At 40.8% G+C, this 19943-nt stretch overlaps 1 protein-coding gene across 5 annotated transcripts in view; it reads right to left on the bottom strand.

Annotated features, from left to right (window-relative positions):
* Positions 1-5289: 5289 nt before the first annotated feature.
* The window catches only part of immt (inner membrane protein, mitochondrial (mitofilin)), a 53357-nt gene continuing 38703 nt past the window's right edge, over positions 5290-19943 (bottom strand). For all 5 annotated transcript variants that reach the window (XM_088431164.1, XM_088431162.1, XM_088431163.1 and 2 more), the window contains 5 exons: positions 18113-18242; positions 12114-12337; positions 11905-12036; positions 9096-9225; positions 5290-6365 (listed from right to left, as the gene is read on the bottom strand). In XM_088431164.1, coding sequence (XP_088287290.1) covers positions 5746-6365; positions 9096-9225; positions 11905-12036; positions 12114-12337; positions 18113-18242 — 1236 coding nt within the window. In that variant the 3' untranslated portion in view covers positions 5290-5745. The remainder of the gene's footprint in view (positions 6366-9095; positions 9226-11904; positions 12037-12113; positions 12338-18112; positions 18243-19943) is intronic.

The following is a 19943-nucleotide window of genomic DNA, read 5'->3' on the forward strand; positions in this document are numbered from 1 at the left end:
GTGTAAAATATGACATTTAAATCAACCACTAGGCGGCGCTAGTAGGTATTTAAAAAAACTTTTTTCAAAGGTGTTAAAGGCATAAATTTCCATGAGTCTATGAAGTTTTAGATTTTTTTAAGCTAGTACATCAAAGTTATTAAGGTTTATGTCACTCTTGGCGAAGGAAAAATTGAACACATAATTTGAAGCCACGCTCCTATCATATATGTCAGCGGATCTGCACCAAATTTTGCCCAGTTGTGCCCCTATCTATGTCTAATTATAGACCACAGCAAATTTGAAGGCGATTGAGTAGAGCATTTAGGAGAAACAAGGAGCAGTTTGGGACCTGCAAACGTGCAAAAATGGGCCAAAAATGCACATTCAAAAATTCATAACTCTTTTTCTGTACATCTGAGCACATGGCTCGCGCTGACTTTTTTGTAGGTCTCTAGGTCCTACATATGCCTAAAAATTTTCGTAGCTCTAGGTCAAACGGGCCGGGACCAGGTGCACTTTTTCGACCTTAGGTGGCGCTGCAGAGCCATTTTTTTTGCATTGTTTTGGGAAACACAAAAATATCAAAATTTTCACCGGGCCCGACAAATGTGCAAATTTTGGTGACTTTTCGTGCATGTTTAGGCCCTCAAAAATGGAAAAGCGCTGCACAGTAAATAATAATAATAATAATAATAATAATCCGGAGATAAACAAGAGGGCTCTCGCAGCGGTAGCTGCTCGGGCCCTAATAATAATCCAGAGAAAAACAAGAGGGCTCTCGCAGCGGTAGCTGCTCGGGCCCTAATAATAATCCGGAGAAAAACAAGAGGGCTCTCGCAGCGGTAGCTGCTCGGGCCCTAATAATAATAATAATCCGGAGAAAAACAAGAGGGCTCTCGCAGCGGTAGCTGCTCGGGCCCTAATAAAAAAAAGTCTCTCTAAAACAGGGGTATCAAACTCATTCTAGCTTGCAGGCCGCATGGAGGAAAATGTATTCCTGAGTGGGCCAGATCAGTGAAATCATGGTATGTATTTATCTAAGTTTAAAACAACAACTTCAGATTATTCTTTTTTTTTAATAAAGTCCAAATGCAGTACAAGCACAATATAACTACATTAAGTATTCTCAAGTAAGGAATCAATATCTGCATTGTCCAATCTTTCCTCATAACAGAATTTCCTTCTGTGGGAAACGACGGAACGATGGTCCTGCAACAAAATACAGTACATGTGTAATAAGACAAGCAATAAAATGCATAAATATACTGTCCAAAACCTGTATTAATCACAGCCAAAGTTTAAGTTGTTTGCATAGAAACTGTTATCTGGGTCAAGTGTGCTAGTAAGAGGGTGGATAACAAGCTTGTCATATTGCATATACGCAATTTATCCATGGTTACGTGGCTCTTTTATTTTTGGAAGCAATTTCTTCTTTTCTGGCGGACATTCTCAGTAAAGTCCTCATTTATATATATTTGTGCAATTTATAAGCTTGGATTTTTGTAGCACCCTTGATTTGTCATTATGTTTTTCAAATTTTGCAACAACTGGCCTGGGTCTGTTCCCCCCAAGTTCTATTTTCCCAGTACAATGTGCCAAGTTCCAAGTCAATCTTGTCCTGTGTTTGAAGTTTTTCCCTGACGATATGTTTTAGTATTTCTGTCCATGATCCATTGATTTTGTCTTCTACTCCCATCCGTGACCAGGTTATTTCTGTTAGAATGTCTTTCTAAATAGTCCATTTTGTCTGTTAAAATCAATACAGTGTCGCCTCAACCTCCGACAAGCCTGCTGGGCTCTGTTCCTCATGCATTTCAACTATATTCTTACTTTCAGGCCTGGCTCGAAGAATGGAAAGCGCAATGCACTCTCCTGGTTACACAAGGACAACTTCAGTGACGGTCCCCATGAGACCATCATCCCAGGCGATCGCCTGATCGGCGCCCTCCGCTAGACCTTGCAGGAGCAGGTGGAAAGGGAGGCTGGGCAGGATCATACGGACTGCCCACCGAACAAGCTATTCATGGCACCTCACCTATGCACCCCTGCGCTGCAGTGGAGGCACAACGCCAAGTTGACCTGCCATACCGGGATCAGCCGAATTGTTTACCTGATCAGCCGACAGTTTTGGTGGCCAGGTTGGCAGCGAGATATTATAGAATTTGTTTCAGCCTGCTCTGTGCGCACCAGTGGTAAATCTTCCCACCAACCTCCAGTCGGCTTGCTGCTGCCACTGCCCATCCCGTCCAGACCTTGGTCCCATATGGCTCTGGATTTTGGCGGGGGACTCCCGGCGTCCCGAGGAAATACAGTCATTCTTACCATTGTGGAGCGATTCACCAAAATGGCCCATCTAATAACCCTCAGGTGGGTTCTATCTGCACTGGCGACCTCTTGCCTCATCTAGCATTCGTTACATGCATACCTACAGACATTCTTTCAGACAGGGGGCCGCAGTTTGTCTCCAGATTGTGGAAGCGGTTTGCCGAGCCATGGGGATGTCAATCAGCCTGACTTTGGGCTACCACCCACAATCTAATGGGCAGGCTGAACGCACCAATCAAGCTCTAGAAGCTATGCTGTGCTGCATGGGCCAACAGAACCCGACATCCTGGTCCATCCACCTGCCCAGGGTGGAATATGCACACAACTTAAACATCTCAGCGTATACAAGCAAGTCTCCCTTCCACATCGTCTTTGGCTTCCAGCCGCCAATCTTCCCCTTTCAGGAGCGGGAAGTGTCCGTTCCGTCCATCCAGTGCCACTTACGGAGGTCCCAGAAAGTAGGGAAAGACACCAGGGCTGCGTTAGCTCGGACGGTGGCGCGCAATTGTCCTCTGGCTATTCGGTGGAGAATGGAAGCCCCAGACCACCAACCAGGACAGGAGGTTTGGTTGTCCACCCGGGATCTGAACCTGGCCAGGTTGTCCACAAAGTTGGGTCCAAAATTCGTCAGACCATTCAAAATTGACTCCGTCGTCAATCCCACTTTTGTCAGGTTGAACTTACTTGCATCTATGAAAGTCCATCCCGTGTTCTATGTCTCTCTCCTCAAGCCTGTTGCCTCTAGTCCTCTGTGCCCTCCTGCCGTGCTCCTCCTCTTCCTCGCCTGGTGGACGGTGGCCCGGTGTACACGGTTAGGTCCAATTTGAACTCCTGTCGCAGGGATAGAGGTCTTCAGTATGTTATCAATTGGGAGGGTTATGGTCCAGAGGAGTGTTCGTTGACCCCTTGGATCTGGGTGGTGGATCCTGGCATGGTCAGGGAGTTCCATTGGTGTCACCCTGACAAAACAAGGGGTCGCCAGGGGGCGCACTGTCACATCCCCGGCTGATTGTGCATTCGGTTTTAGGTGGAATTCTCCTGCCACGGCAAGGGGGCGGGGTCACCGGCCGTGCACCTGATGGCTATCATTATGAAGGTGTTTTTTAAGGGAGCTGGCGCAGAAGGACAATCACCGGGTTATTCCATGAGCCACTCCCCAGTGAAGCCAGTGAGATTCCCGGTGTCCTGTGTCCCGCGTATACATATCTGTGCGTTTTTGGTTTGTACTTTGTCCTGTGACTTTTTGCTTTTTTATTCTTTTTTGTAGTCATATTATCTGATGAAATAAAACTTTAAAACCATGTTTGCAAGTTTCAGCTGGCTGCTTCGTATTGACCACCTAACATCTGGGGCCACAGACCAGGAAATTGTCAAATCAAAATCAAAATCATAATCAAAATAAGGCTACAGGAAGGAGAGAAGAGATGAACAGAAAAAATGGGTCGAGGACCACTTGAAGGTGAATTTGGTGCAAATTATAAATCTGTGCAGGTATAAGTTAAAAAAAAAATATATATATATATATACAGTATATATATATATATACAGTATATATATATATATATATACAGTATATATATATATACAGTATATATATATATATATATATATATATATATATATATATATATATATATATATATATATATATATATATATATATATATATATATATATACACAGTGGGCCCCCATGTTACGAACTCAATCCGTTCAGCGGCTACGCTCGTAACTCGAATTGCTCGTATGACGGGCAATGCAAACCTACGTTAGTGAATGCGTGCAACGCGTGCAAAAACATCACGACTTTATACACATATTAAAAATGAGTAACATAATCTACTGTACAGTTAAATTAAATAACATAAATATACAAAGGAAAAATGACATTAATTAAATAACATAAATATACAAAGGAAAAATGACAATTAAATAACATGGCTTCTAAAATTGCTAGTGGCGGTAAAGGAAGAAGTAAGAGGATGATGACAATAGAAACCAAGCAGGAGATAATAAAAAAAAAAAATACGAAGGAGGCGCACGCATGGTTAACCTTGCTCGTGAGTATGGCCGTAACCGCTCGGCAATCTTCTAAGGGCAAGAGTTTCCTTGCCGGGGGACGGACCTCGATCGACAACAAAATTGAGAGGCTTCTTCTATTATGGATTAAAGAGAAGGAAATCGCCGGTGATATGTTCTAGTTAGAGAAAAGTTCCCGTTAATAATTAATAAGTTAATAAGTTCCCGAAAATAAATAAATTCTGCGGGTTGGCCTCTGCTCCCCTCCGCCTCCACCCAGCTCAAGTCACGTCGCCCCAAAGGTAAATGTCATTTTTCCTTTGTACAGTATATGTTATTTAATTTAACTGTAGATTATGTTACTCATTTTTAATATGTGTATAAAGTCGTGATGTTTTTACCTAAGGTTTATGCACGCGTTGCACGCATTCACTAATTAACATAGGTTTGGATTGCTCGTCATACGAGCAATTCGAGTTACGAGCATAGCCGCTGAACGGATTAAGTTCGTAATACGGGGGCCCACTGTATAACTTATCCTTTGAAATGTGTAGTCTGTGCATGCTTTGTTTACTTTTCAGTGGGAGCTCTGGAGAGACGCTCAACGCGATTAAGTTCCTAACACGGGGGCCCACTGTGTGTGTGTGTTTATATATATATATATATATATATATATATATATATATATATGTATAATTGGAAAATGAATTTAAAATGAAATTTACGATCATTATAGTTATAATTATTATAGTTTATTACAGTTATAATGATGTCAGATTATGTTAGGCCAGCAGAGGCCTTGCTGGCCGTGACAGTCCACCACTGGTTAACCTTTTTCTCCTTTTATGAAGACATACAATGAAGAAGCTATTCAATATATCTTATTCAAATAAATTGCAACTGCAATCTTGTCACATGCAAAAAAAGTTAAACCAAACAAAAACTATATAAAAACAGACTGAAATAGCATAGCCATTTTTTTTATTGTATTGTAGAGATGTCATGGCCACACAGTTCTCAGCACACTCTGCAGCACTCCCTGTAAATAGTTGTTGCTTGTTAGTTGCCATGAGTGTGAAATTTACCAAATTTTGACAAGATTCGGTCTGACATCTGCTAGATAGAACACACATAACGTAGAGAAATTAATATTATGCATATCAAAAGGAAAATATTAGATTTTGCAAGCACATAATGTTTACATAAACTGCTTCATCAGGAGGGAGGAAACATCAAGTAAAAAGTTGCAAATTCTTATTCACTATTAGTGAACGTTATAGTGACGTAGTGCTTCTAAACAATGACTGCTTCCACCACTAAACATCTCTTAAATCAGCAAAAAGCAAGCCATTCATCAACTACTTTTGAAGAGAGGAAACTATTTGATAACTAATCGTTTTTTAATTCAGTGTCCCATTGGTCAGTTGTCAGTAGTCAGGGATTGGGTGGTTCCTAGCCCCACAGCATTTGCATAAGCAGACAACAAACCGACCACCTGCCTGGTTTCCAGAGTAAGTCTGGCTTCATTGAGCCAGTCTTCCACCATTCTCCGAGCCTCTCCTGTCAGCTGGTTCACCAATTTAGCAGCCAACTCCAGATCACCATGCTCTAAGCAGTAGGTGGCATACGAAAGGAGCTTGAAAGGGTCTAAATCCTCACTGCTTAGCTGGGTGGGCGGGGCTTCCTGTTTCTCCTCAAACAGCAGTGCTGCTTGTAAGTAGGAGAGGAAATACTGGTACAAGGAGTTGTGAGACTCATTGATAAGCGCAACCCTGCGAACAAGCGAGCGAAGACTATAGAAGCGGGCTCGGAGACAGGCCTCATTGTACACACCGCGCTGCAGCGATTCTTGTGGAAAAGCTGAAGCCAGAGTCAAGGCAAATTCATTGTCATGGCAGCTGTCTCGCACAACCTGAGCAGCGCCTTCCAGTGGCTTGGTGGGTGAACCTATGTCAGAAGTCTTTAAGGTGTAGTTCAGAGCTTCTACAGAGAGCCACAGCTGGTGGGCTTTTCGAGCCTCCTCCTCTGCAACCACATGGCCTGCATGAACAAGGAGAGACCAACGTCATCATAAAGGGTGAGATTCAAGACATCACCCAAGACCCCATAAAGGGACAATGTGTAAGATTTAGACCATTTTTCATTACGGACAGCTGGAGGTGTTACATTTACCATTGTCCGTAGATATAACATACATGGCAACCTCCGGGGGAGTGCCACGCCACACATGTAATATAATTTAATGATAGCTAGACCTATGATTATAATTACATCATACTGTTGGTCATTAAGACACATTTATTTGCAAGTTTTTAATCATTTAATTTATTCCTTTTTAATGAAAAACTGTCTAAATCTTACACATTGTCCCTTTAAATTCAATCAAGTACAGTTGGAAATGCCTTCTAATTCATTGTTTCAAAATCTAAAAAAAATCCTGAATTGTATATTAATACACATTGTAAATCATTGCCATAATTAAGACGTTGTGACTCAATTGTTTGGAAAGTAAAAAAATTAATCATGGCAATGTCTTTATTATTTAGATTCTACAAAGTATGCACATTTTCCCAGGCTAACAGCTTTGCAAATACCCCCCTTCCAGTAAACTTTATGGTGTGGATGATACACTATGAACAGGAATTACTTTTGGTTTACAGCTGCTCATTATCAAAGTTATTGGCTTAAATTTTCTAACCTCTTAATGTGTTTGAGACTATTTTAATTTGAAAGTATTTCTAAACTTGACTGGCACTTAACTTAACATGGCTAACTTGCTTAAAGATGTTGAATCAAGTTGATGCTTGGAAAAAGTCATGTCAGCTCAAGCAATTCAGCTGTTCAGGCTAGCAAACGAAGGCCATCATTTTGGGCTAACTGAACCAAACATTTTCTTCATTGTGTCATTATGGCTGTAAAAAACAAAGTACAAGTGGACCCCAGTAGTACGACAACCCTGCCTTACATTTTTTTCAGCTTACGACTAGATTGATATTTTTACGGTATTTTTCCCGCTTTAAGTCAAAAACAACTAGGGGTTGGCTGTATTTCTGTTGTTTTGTCTCCATTTTCAGGTGCTTTAGATTTTAGCTCTTATTTTCTGGTCCCGTCAAACTGCCTGCGCTGAAACGCCTCACTCAGATGCTGGTCTGCTATTTGTCTGCATCATGACTCCTAAGATACTGGTCTGCTATAGGTTGGCGTCTGTCAAAATGACGGCATGCTACGGACTAGATAGCGTCTGAGTGCTTAAACTATTAATAACTATTTATTGTGCACTTTACTGCTTAATTCAAACTTGAATGGGTGAGCCATGGGTCCCAAGATTGCTAGTGATGTTAAAGAGAGAAGATGATGATTCATATGGAAACAAAACTGGAGATAAACAGAAAATACGAATAAGGTTAAGCTAGTCTAGCCTGGGCTAGGGTACCCTCACAAGGGAATATGGCCATAACAAGCTTGTCACATAAAGGTAAATATGGTTTAAAATCAACAGTTTTTTTTTCTTTATCAGACAGTGAAAAGACTTAAAAATTTTAAAATAAAAAAGTAGGAGGCAGTTATCAAACAAAATGAATTTGATGACAATGCAAAAACATTAGAAAGATAGAATGACTCATGTTTGTGATCATATTTTCTTGTATTTAAATTTGTAAGATATATTTGTTATGGGTATGGTGCCTGCTGACAGCTGTGTGGCTTGCAGGTGAGTGAGTGAGCAAGATACTGAGTGAGCCCAGAGGTTCTGTGCAGCGGGATGATCATTTAGGTGTGCAAGAGAGCGTTGGTGAGAATTTTACTAAGAATGCTGTTGAAATTTCTGACCGGCTACGGGCTCCAAGGTCTCTAACTTGCTTTGCTACAGGAATCACGTTGTTTTTTTAAAGCTATACTGTTCTATTCCTGTGTGTAAACAAGAATGAACACCAGCGCTGGTTCAGTCTGCTCACTTCTGTTATTGATTATTATCTTAACTACCTTAAGTGAGAATATGTCCGATGTAGAAATGCAAATCTGTATGTCATAACTTGGCTTATGTGGCTGACGGATACAAGTTCTCATGTTGTCCAAAGAAATTTAAGTTACTTAAGTTATTTAAGTTACCGTTTATAGAACGCACACACAATTTCATTTTTTGGGAACAAAAGGTGCATCCTATATTTCAGGAATTACACCAAGTAATCTGCTTGGAAGCTAACTCTGCTTGGAAGCTACTTCTAAAAGTCTAGTGGTTTTTAACCACCTCCTTCTTGAGAAGAAAATTAACTGCTTAGTTAAGAGCTTAAAGGGAGAGAAGTACTCTTCTTGGTTTTGGCCTGGAGAAGTGAAACCCTTCTTTGCAAATAATGTTTTCACTCAGGTTGTGTTCTTTGACTCCAGTCAATCTTTTTGATAAAACTGACACAAACTCACAGCACAGGTGATGCGTTCTAAGTCATTGCCTGACCCTGGGCAACTGCGACGTAATTTTCAGTCGACAAAATTCCACCTCCTGACATGGGTAAGAAAGGGTCGATTTTGCTGTTGTATACAATAATGTCGTACAAAACAGGCCATTCCGAGGCTATTTTCTAAATAGTACAAACATATTTGTCGTGTAGTAGGAGACCTTAGGCCATATTGCCACAAGTCGACTCTTCAATTGAGATTTTACAGTATCGCTTGAAGTAAAACAAAGTAAGACTAAGCATTTGAAAAGCACTCCATCTTAACTGCAACAAAGTTTCCCACTTACTTGCAGTAAATAAATGATTGAAAGCATCTTACTGTCAATAGTCTCCTCCACGCCTTTCAGTCTTGCATAGGCAATATTCATATCCAAAGTGAAGTTATCTAGTTGCTCTTGGCTCAGTTGACGGTACTGGGTCTCTTGTTCCAAAAGCTTACTGCTTAAAACCTAGAGACAGTGAAAGGGACTGTTTAAGCCTTAAAACCTAAAGAGACAGCGAAAGGGGCATTAGAAAAATGGATATTGCACAGGCTGTTACTTATAGAGAGCCAAGGAACCATATTAGCGAATACAACTCGTACTGCATGTACTACAACACATCTCTTTGAGCTCTATTTTCTTTTGAGCCCCATGTTTACAGGTTACCACAGTGCTTTCCAATTATTTTATGTGGTCTTTCCTGCATTAATGAGGAGGTGATTTAGCCGACACCAGTCCACAAAGTCCTGCGTCAGTTTCCTGTACTCTGCATCATCGTCGCCATTGATCAGGCTGACAATAGCAGAGTCATCAGAAAATTTCAGCAGCACACAGCCATCCATGTTGTATCTAAAATCTGCAGTGAAGAGGGTGAAAAGAAAGGGTGCCAGCACCGTACCCTAGGGGACTCCCACACTACAGGTCAGTGGGGCAGACACACAGTTCTGGGCTCTCACAAACTGGGGCCTGTCTGTGAGGTAGTCCAGAATCCATTCTGCCAGCTGTAGATCCACTCTAGCCCACTCTAGCTTGTCCCTCAAAAGAGCCGGTTGGATGGTGTTGAAAGCGCTGGAGAAGTCAAAGAATAGGATCCTCACAGCACTGTCGGGCTTCTCCAAATGAGCTAGAGCGCGATGTAACAGGAAGAACACAGCTTCCTCTGTCCCGACACCGAATCGATAGGCGAACTGCAGAGAGACAATAGCTGAGCCCACCTCACAACGAAGGTGGTCCAGTATCAGCCTCTCCAGTGTCTTCATCAGGTGTGATGTTAGTGCCACTGGCCTAAAGCTGCTGAAGTCTTTAGTGTGCGGTGTCTTGGGCACTGGAACCACGCAGGAGGCCTTCCATAGATATGGTACCACCCTCAGCTTAAGACTCTTGTGGAAGACATGCTCCAAAATCCCACGCAGTTCATCCGCGCAGGACTTCAGGAGCCTGGGGCTGATCCCATCTGGCCCAGCTGCCTTCTGAGGCTTGATCCTCCTTAGCTCATTCCTCACCTGGAGAGATGTGAAGGACAGGGGAGGAATAGGGGCCTGTGATTGTTCCTGAGATGATCAGAGTGTGTGGAGTAAGAGGTGTGAGGGGCTTGGACTGTGGGGGTTGTCCAGGTGACAAGGAGTGGACTTGAAACTGCTGCAAAGGGGGTGGCGTGGCCGGGGTATGTGACAGGTTAAATCGATTGAAATAACAGTTCAACTCGTTTGCCCAGCTCTGGTTCCCCTCAACCCAGGGGCGGGGTGCTTTGAAGCCTGAGATGGTCTTTAGGCTCCACACCCCACTGATGTTCTGCTACTGCTCCTCCATCTTTCTCCTGTACCTTGCATTTCCCTACCTGATCTTCCTTCTCAACTCCTTCTGTACAGCTCTCAGCTCCACCTTGTCCCCTGACCTGAAAGCTCTCTACTTCTGCTTCAGCAGAGTTTTGATCTTAGGGGTAAATCCACTGTTTATTATTTGCAAAGCACCTGACCGTTCTGACATTTCAAGTTTCAATGCTTTATCTTTGGACACAGCATATTCATTTAAAGTCCCCAAAGTCATCATCACAATCTGACACGCCAGGTGCTCCCATTCAAATCCCGGACATCCTCTTCTTCGTGCTCGTCATCTGCGCAAACATCCTTGTTACTCTTCCACGGGTAGCCATTTTCAGAACCATCCAAATTTGTTTGAAAATGAGGTCTTCGGAGATGATTTGCTGATCATCTTACTTGGGATGTTCTTTACAGTGATGACTGTTATGAGATCAGACCGTGGAAGGTTGCCTTTCTCTGTTTCTTCCCCCCACCTGCCAACATCCATGCCAGCTTGTTCAAGCACATGTCCAAGGGTTGAAGGAGACAAGTCAGGCCGTCTTTTCCTTTTCCTACTCCGTGGAAGTCCGCTGGAAAAATTATCCACTCAGCCTTGTTGTTGCCAACAAAGAGGCAATTAAGGTGGTGCTTGATGAAAGACGCTAAAATGGATGCATACTATATCAAAATAGAGGTAAATATAATCATTTTAAGCCTTCTAAATGACATTATATTACTTGTTTTGCATTCAAATTAATGTTATCCAAACACAATTACGTGGGAAAATTGGTCTATTTTGAGTTATGCAGTTATAAGTCGACCCCCAAGATGGGAGCTGAAAAAAAAACCTTTACTTGTACACGAAGAAATACGGTACTTTTTACAGCATTTATGCAAGTTACAGGGTGAATGTTGCTTTATGACCTGGAATTACTTACAATTTTCAAGTGCTTGAAGGTTTTGACCTTGTTCAGGGCAATTGAATGTGACGCAGTTTCCAAACTTTTGACTCATAAATGGTAAAATGGTAAATTTATGTCAATTATATACCGCTTTTCTATCTTGGGTACTCAAAGCACTTTACACTAACTAGTCATTGCCCTACAGATGATGCAGCATCAGGAGCAACTGGGGGTTCAGTGTCTTACTCAAGGACACTTTGACATGGTCTTGATGGTCGGGAGATTGAACCCACAGCCTCTCAGCTGGGAGACGATCACTCTACCCCCGAGCCATGCCGCCCCACTCATACTGTATTATCTTACGAACAAATACAAAAACAGACCATAAAACCTGAAATGTACAATATTGCTTCCAAGTTTCAGTGCAGAATGTTAGTCTAAATCACCTGCTCAGCTTCTGCTTTCAGTTCCTGCTCCTGCACTTTGAGCACATCTTGGACATGGTCTGTGTGAGCAGCTGCCTGACGCCGGAGTTGAGTTCTCATCTCTGCTTCCATCACTTCCCTCAATTCAGTCAGCTAAACAAATACACAATTATTTACAGCGGTTCACTCATTTCTGATCATTATCAAAGAACAGAGAAGTCTCTTGGTACCTTCCTTTCCTGCTCAAGTCGTGCATCCTCTTTGATGTGCTGCAGGGACGCATTAACAGCTGCCTCCTGGACTTTCAGTTGCTCTAACTTCTGTTGCTCCAGAGCAGCATCAATATGGATCTGCTCCCTGACTCTCTGTTCAGCCAGCTCTCGGTTCAGCTGGTCAATGCGACGGTGTGCATGAGCAATTAGAGCGTTCAGGTCATCTGTTGACAGCTTACCAGCTAATACACACATACACAAATATTTTTTTGCAGTCAACTTTTCCATTTATTGTGTCACTAGAATTTTCCCACTTATCTTTCAAGTGATTGCAAGGGCAATCTAAAGCAGACTGACACTATATAAATGATGAGAAACCCTGTGTCATTTGAAGCATATTCAGTATAAAGCGATTATTATGGGTATAACTAAAAGTACTTTATTCTAAAAGTACAATATTCAAAAAAAATGAAAATATTAAATATGAATCGATGTAGACTTTCAACGGTAAAGGAAGAAGTAAGAGGATGATGACAATAGAAACGAAGCAGGAGATAATAAAAAAATACAAAGGAGGCGCACGCATAGTTAACCTTGCTAGTGAGTATGGAAGTAACCGCTCGGCAATCTTCGAAGGGCAAGACTTTCCTTGCCAGGGGACGGACCTCGGTCAACAACAAAATGGAGAGGCTTCTTCTATTATGGATTCAAGAGAAGGAAATCGCCGGTGATATGTTCTCGTTTGAGAAAAGTTCTTGTTTAAGAAAATAAATAAATAAATTCTGCGGGTTCGTCTCTGCTCCCCTCCGCCTCCACCCAGCTCAAGTCACGTCGCCCCAAAGGTAAATGTCATTTTTCCTTTGTATATTTATGTTATTTAATTTAACTGTACAGTAGATTATGTTACTAATTTTTAATATGTGTCAAAAGTCGGTATGTTTTTACCTAAGGTTTTTGCACGCGTTGCACGCATTCACTAATTAACATAGGTTTGGATTGCCCGTCATACGAGCAATTCGAGTTACGAGCATAGCCGCTGAACGGATTAAGTTCGTAACACGGGGGCCCATTGTATAACTTATCCTTTGAAATGTGTAGTCTGTGCATGCTTTGTTTACTTTTCAGTGGGAGCTCTGGAGAGACGCTCAACGCGAATGTATATGACGTTATTTGAATCTCAAACCCTGATTGGTCCGTTTATAGTGTTAACCTTTGACTTGAATTTCTGAGCCCCCGATTGGTCACTCATGAGAAACCTCCGATACAGTTTGCACCACAACAATGGCAAAGACGTTTAATGAAGACGAAGCCCTCCAGGCAATTTTGGCTAGCAACAATGTGACAATGATGAAGAAGAAAGAGAATTTGAATTAGACACATCTAAAGAGCCCTCTTGTTTGTCTCCGGATTATTATTATTTACTGTGCAGAACTTTTTCATTTTTGAGGGCCTAAACATGCACGAAAAGTCAGGAAATTTTGCACAGTTGTCGAGCCTGGGGAAAAATTTGATATTTAAGTGTTTCCTAAAACAATGCAAAAAAAATGGCTGTGCAGCGCTACCTAAGGTCGAAAAAGTGCAGCTGGTCCCGGCCCGCTTGACCTAGAGCTACGAAAATTTTTAGGCATGTACAGAAAAAAAGAGTTGTGCATATTTGGCCCATTTTTGCACGTTTGCAGGTCCCAAACTGCTCCTTGTTTCTCCTAAACGCTTTACCTAATCGCTTTCAAATTTCCTGTTGTGCATTATCAGACATAGGAGCAAAACTGGGCAAAATTTGGTGAAGGTCCGCCAACATCTATGATAGGGGCGGGGCTTCAAATTATGTGTTCAATATTTCCTTCGCCAAGAGTGACAAAAACCTTAATAACTCCGATGTACAAGCTTAAAAAAATCCAAAACTTCATAGATACATGAAGACTAATGCTATTAACACCGATGTAATTTTTTTTTTTGAAAAATCTACTAGCGCCGCCAAACAGTGTCTGTTTGAGTAAAATAACTGAAAATTGGTCAGAACACCATGAAGACAAGGAATATTAAGGTTTTAAAATTTTATGACTTTTCACTAACGGGAGTGGTCTGCACGCCACCACAAAGTCAGATGTCTCGCGAAAACAAAAAAAATGACTGTAATCGGCCCCAAAATGGCCTTATGAGTGGAAAATAGCTTCTTCCTCCCAGCCCGTTTGACATAGAACTACAAAAATCTGTAGCCTTATGTAGGACCTCGTGCCCTACAAAAAAAGTCGGCGCGAGCCATATGCTCAGATGTACGGAAAAAGAGTTATGAATTTTTTAATGTGCACTTTTGGCCCGTTTTTGCTCGTTTGCAGGTCCTGAACTGCTCCTTTTTTCTCCTAAACGCTTGACCCAATCGACTTCAGTTTTGCTGTGGTGTTTTATAAGGCTGGGAGGCACAATTGTTCAAATTTTTGTCAAGATCCGCCTTCAAATATGTTGGGGGCGGGGCTTCATATTATGCCTTTGATGTTTACTTCGCCACATGTGACACGCACCTTTATAACTCAGCTGTACAAGCTTTGAAAAATCTGAAACTTCACAGACACATGAAGACTCAAGCCCTTAACACATGTTTAAGAATTTCTTCAATTGCTTATTAGGCCACCTAGTGGCAAACAAAAATGTCAGTCTGATGTCTCGCCAAAAGGAACAAAGTTGCTGTATTTGGACCCAGATGGTCTTATCTTTACTGAACTTCATATATTTGATGGGTTTCCAATGCGGAACACACCTATCAACATATTTTTTTGTCGTAGTGCGAACGCCACCTACTGGCAGCCAAAAATATAGCATTTTCTAAATGTTTTTATGTGTTTAGCTGTGTCCTTTGAAGTAATATTGCTGAAATTAAGTCTGACAAGCCTCTAGACAGCCCTGCTGACCTCCACCAAATTTTACGAAATTTCGATAATGGGCATGGCCTCTGCGTCCATTTTCATTCCGAAGCTTTATCGGACCAGTAAAAGCTACTTTAATTTGACCCAGATGATCTGATCTGATCTCACAATTTCACACATTGGATGAAAATCTAATCCTGAAGACATCGACCAACATATATTCCAGTTTAAAGCTAGCGCCACCCAGTGGCTGCAAAAAATGTCATTCGTCGAAAGATTATAGTCAATCCTGTTTGGTTTGACCTACAGCTATGAAACTTAGGCAAATGAAGGACTGTAAGACCTACAAAAAAGCCAACGAGAGTGATGTGCTAGGATGTACGGAAAAATTGTTATGAATTTTTTTAATGTGCTGTTTCGCCCCGTACTTTGACATTAGCTGCCTTTTTCTAGCCTTGCCTTTGCTAGCCTTTTTCTCTTAAACGGTTCACCCTATTACCTTCAATTTTGGCATGGATATTTATCCCACTGAGGGGCACACATAGTCCAAATATCTTGAAGATCTCATTACATAAAAGATGGGGGTGGAGCTTCAAATTAATCTTTCCTTCGCCAAAAGTGACAAAAACCTTAATAACTCAGCTGTAACATCTTCAAACAATCGGAAACTTTTCAGTCATGCCCTAATACAGCTATGTGATAAACTTCCAAATCATTTACAGCGCCACCTAGTGGCGGACAAAAATCTAATTTTTTACACTTTTATGTACTGTGCAATGCCTGTTTGACTAAATGAAATCAAAAATGGTCAGAAAAGCTTTGAGACATTGGAACATGAAGGTTCTCAACTTTTAGACTTTTCAATAGAGGGCGTGGCCTCTATGCCAACTCAAAGTCCGATGTCTCACCAAAATGCTAAAGGTTGCTGTAATTGGACCTACATGATCTGATATTTTCAAAACGTCATATATGGGATGGGAGTCCAATGTGAAACACACCTAACAAGCCTATTTTTTATTGTAGTGCGAGCGCCACCTAGTGGCAGCAAAAAAAAAAAAAAAAGCAATTCCTTTACGTTTTTATGAACTCTGCTGAGCCTCTTGAAGTGATATCACTTAAATGTCATCTGAAAAGCCATTGGCCATGCCTAACACCGTCCACAAAATAGTACGATGTTTCGACAATGGGCGTGGCCTATACGACAGTGTAAAGTCAAACAACTGTAACAATAAAAGCTGCAGTAACTCAACCCACATTGTCCCACCTTCTCTAAATTTTACATATTTGATAAGAGTCCTGCACTGAAGTGATCTACAACTAATTTTTCATCGTTCATAGTCCTTGTTCATACCCGACCTGTTCATACCCCAACGTGCACAGGTCTGCGAGGGCCCTTTATAGCTGCTTGCAGCTCTAGTTTTTTTTTTTTTTTTTTTAAACTTGCCAAAAAAAAAAACCATAAATCATAAAATCATATAGTCAGATAAATTAAAATGTTTGAGTCTTTTAACTTGACAGTAATTATATGTTCAGAGCAGAATATAATCAAAACATTTAAGATTGAAAAAAGTCCAAATTTTTGAGTTTATGAACTTCAAAAAATTGTGGCAAGCGATTGCATCGATATTTTTTAGTTCTGGTAACTTATTTGGGTTTGCAGTGTAGTACAAACATGAAGACAAAAAAGAACAGATAGGAAACATTAGCAAGCGGTGATTAACAATAAAATGAAAAGAACCTTTTTTTCCCCAAAATGAATCACCTGAGAGAAGTATTATATTTTGTATCAAATCACAAATGATAAATCATGATAAAGGCACACACAATTAAAAAATCATGTGCAAATACCTTATTTGGGAAGTTTACATTTATTTGTAAAACTCAAAATTACATTTGCACACAGCAAATGTTTATGGCATGTAAAAATAAACATGCAAATTTTTGAACAGATATCTCCCCCATGTTTGTCTTATGACGTGATTGACAAATCATTTGACTCATCTCAGTGAAAACGATTACATTAATCCCTCCTACTTCGCAGTCTCAGATATCGCTTTTCCAGGAAAAATTATAAATATTTCAAAACAAAAAAATAATTTAAAACATTCGCAAAAATTGAAAAAAAATGAAAAAAGCAAAAAAAAGTACATTATACAGTACGGTATTCATCAAATAACTAAGTAATATTAGCTAATAACTTAAGAATTCTTCAAGCGTTAGAGTTTGCGACGTTTGTTATCTTATTTTGAAATGCATGCATTTAATTTGTCGGGCCGCGTTGCATTTCCGTTTCCTGTTTTACGTTCTCTGTGCGTCATTCGGCTGGTTACGGTGACGTAGTGAATGACAACGTTAGATGATATTTATATTTTATTATCATTTATGTTGACAACGCACGCTACTGCCTATGTTTAGTAAGCGATGAGTGTTTATTCTGTTTATGTGTTCGTTTGTGTAGAGGATGCACTTTATAGTTAGTTGTTGCTAACCCGCTAATGTCGGCTAAAAATACAGTAAACTCATAGATCAAAGTTTGGCAAGTGTTTATATGTTAGTTTACTGACTTTAAGATTGTTGTTGATTTATTATTCAACAGATACTACATGATACACCATACATGAGCCAAAATAAATGTGAAGTTCAACGTGATGACTTGCGTACTCTTTCGCCGGAGTCTTGATGCAGATAACCAGTCCTGAGAACAAATTCTCAATAAACTAAGCAATGTTAGAGTTAATAAGGATAATGTAATGTGAAATAATGTGAGAAAGGAAAATAAAATAGCAAAAAAAAAAAAAAAAAAAGGTTACTGCGGCTATATTGCTGCGTACATAGAAATCTAGGAACTGATACCCTACTTTGCGGGTTTTAGACTTTGCGGGGGGTTGACACCCCCCATTAACCGCGAAGTAGGGGAGGATCACAGTACTCCCATCTTAATTTTAAGTTAATTTCATTTGCAGGCATTATAAGTCATGATTGAGGCTGATTATATATGTTTGTATTTTGCAGTGTAAAAGTTGTTTTATACTTTTGTTACTGTACTGTACCTCTAATAAATGTTTTGGCATTCTTTAGCAATATTGTATTAATAATGAAAACGTGATTTTGGTCTCTATAACGACTAGAATTATATGGCTGAGTAAGTGGTCTTACTGAGTCCTTTCCAGTTGGTCTGAATCTCTGGTGTAAGGCTGTTCACTTCCCTTTGGAATTGTAGTTTGGCTTCATTAACCAGTTCACTGTACTGAGAGACAATCTTAGCTTCCAACTCGGCCGACTTCACCTAGAGTACAACACACAAATCCATGAGTAGATTTATCATTTGTTGGCAGTAAAAATGGACTGAAAGTGACCTGTGGGAATGACAGGGTGAATATTGTGCAACAATCAAAAGTTTTAATTTCCAGAGAGGCTTGTGAGGTACATAAACAAGACTTTCAATATCGGGAGTTTTGTGATATCCGTTTCTATTGTCATTTATTTGTCATTTTGTCATTATTAGAGTGTGCGCCTGTGTTTTCACATGACACTGATTTGCTATCTTGTGTACTAGTACTTCTGGTTTTCAACTTCCAGAAATCAATTCAATTTGGTTACAATAGATTTTGTTTCACAGAGTGGGTTACACTGGACAGACACATGCCCTCTTTGTCTTTAATTTAATGACCCACAGCACTTTTGGCAGTTGTACTAACAAGCAGTGAAGTTTAATTTGTGATTCAATCAATCAATCAATCAATCAAATTTTATTTATATAGCCCTAAATCACCGAAGTCTCAAAGGGCTTCACAGATGAAAAGAGGTCGCACAGAGACATCTTTTCAGTATAAGGTACACAACAGCATCCCCTGTCAAAGCTCCCAGAAGGTGAAGGAAAAACTCAAAAACCCCAATTTGGGGAAAATCAGAAACCTCCAGAAGGGACCACAGGTGGGAGGAGCCCCCTTCCAGGCCCACAGGTTGAAGTGGATGCTGCATGTACCAGACACAGAAACAATATAAATTACAGAAAACATATTGTGCTAAATAGTGCAGTGATGTCTTGACAGCAGGCAAAGCCATTGGGCAGGAACCATCCCACATTCCAGCCAGGCGGACCGCAGACGGCCGAACTCCTAATCCGTGATGGTCGACCAGCGCAGGACCCAATGGAGGCGGTCAAGTCAACGAGTACACAAGCAATGCTCTTAATGTCCACCCGAGGAATAGAAAGTGTTGTTGTGGCAATCGCAGCCGTTTCTAGTGGCAAACCCAGTGTAAATGGGATGAAGAACACAGAGGAATTAGTGTAAGAGTCCTTATGTGAAAAGAGAGCACTCCGATGTGGTTTTCTGTGCTCCTTTTCATTTTGTGAACAAAGAGCTTAGCACTCACACGTGTGTCAACATGTGCTCATGTGTTCTCATTGCAACAAACCAACAGAGATTTGCCAGACATTTGAACATTGGAGTTTTATGTGTGTAGGAGATACAACACTTTACTGTTAAACTGAAATCACCTGAAGAATTGCTGCAACATTTTGGATTTTAAGGACAGTGTTGCTGTCATTAGGTTGTAGTGTACAAGATGGGGAGACATTGTGTTGACAAAATTCAAAATACTTTGGCTGGTATCTGGCAACCACTTCAGGGAAAGGGTTAGGCTTAGTGCCTAGGACAATTGGGATAGGCTCCAGAGCAACCTTATGACGATCAGCGGTCTCAAGACAATGGATTGATAGATAGTTCTAGTATTTGCAGGAGTAGAAAAGTTGACCTAAGTAGAGCTGAGATGTTCTCAAACTTTGGTGAAGATTGGTCACAGTTTTATGACATCAAGTGACGTGACGCTTGTTTACGATAATGCATCTTGATCACGTGGTTAACATGCGGTGGAAAATTGTGGTTTTGGCTGGTTCCCACAGCTGCCCAAGGCTTGAAAAAAATGCCAACAACTTTATTATGATGAAGGAACTGACACACCTCAGTGGTTTTGAGATTGCTTA

Source organism: Hippichthys cyanospilos, chromosome 13 (genome assembly GCF_059441005.1).
Source record: "Hippichthys cyanospilos isolate Australia breed blue-spotted pipefish chromosome 13, RoL_Hcya_1.0, whole genome shotgun sequence".
Lineage (NCBI taxonomy): Eukaryota > Metazoa > Chordata > Actinopteri > Syngnathiformes > Syngnathidae > Hippichthys > Hippichthys cyanospilos.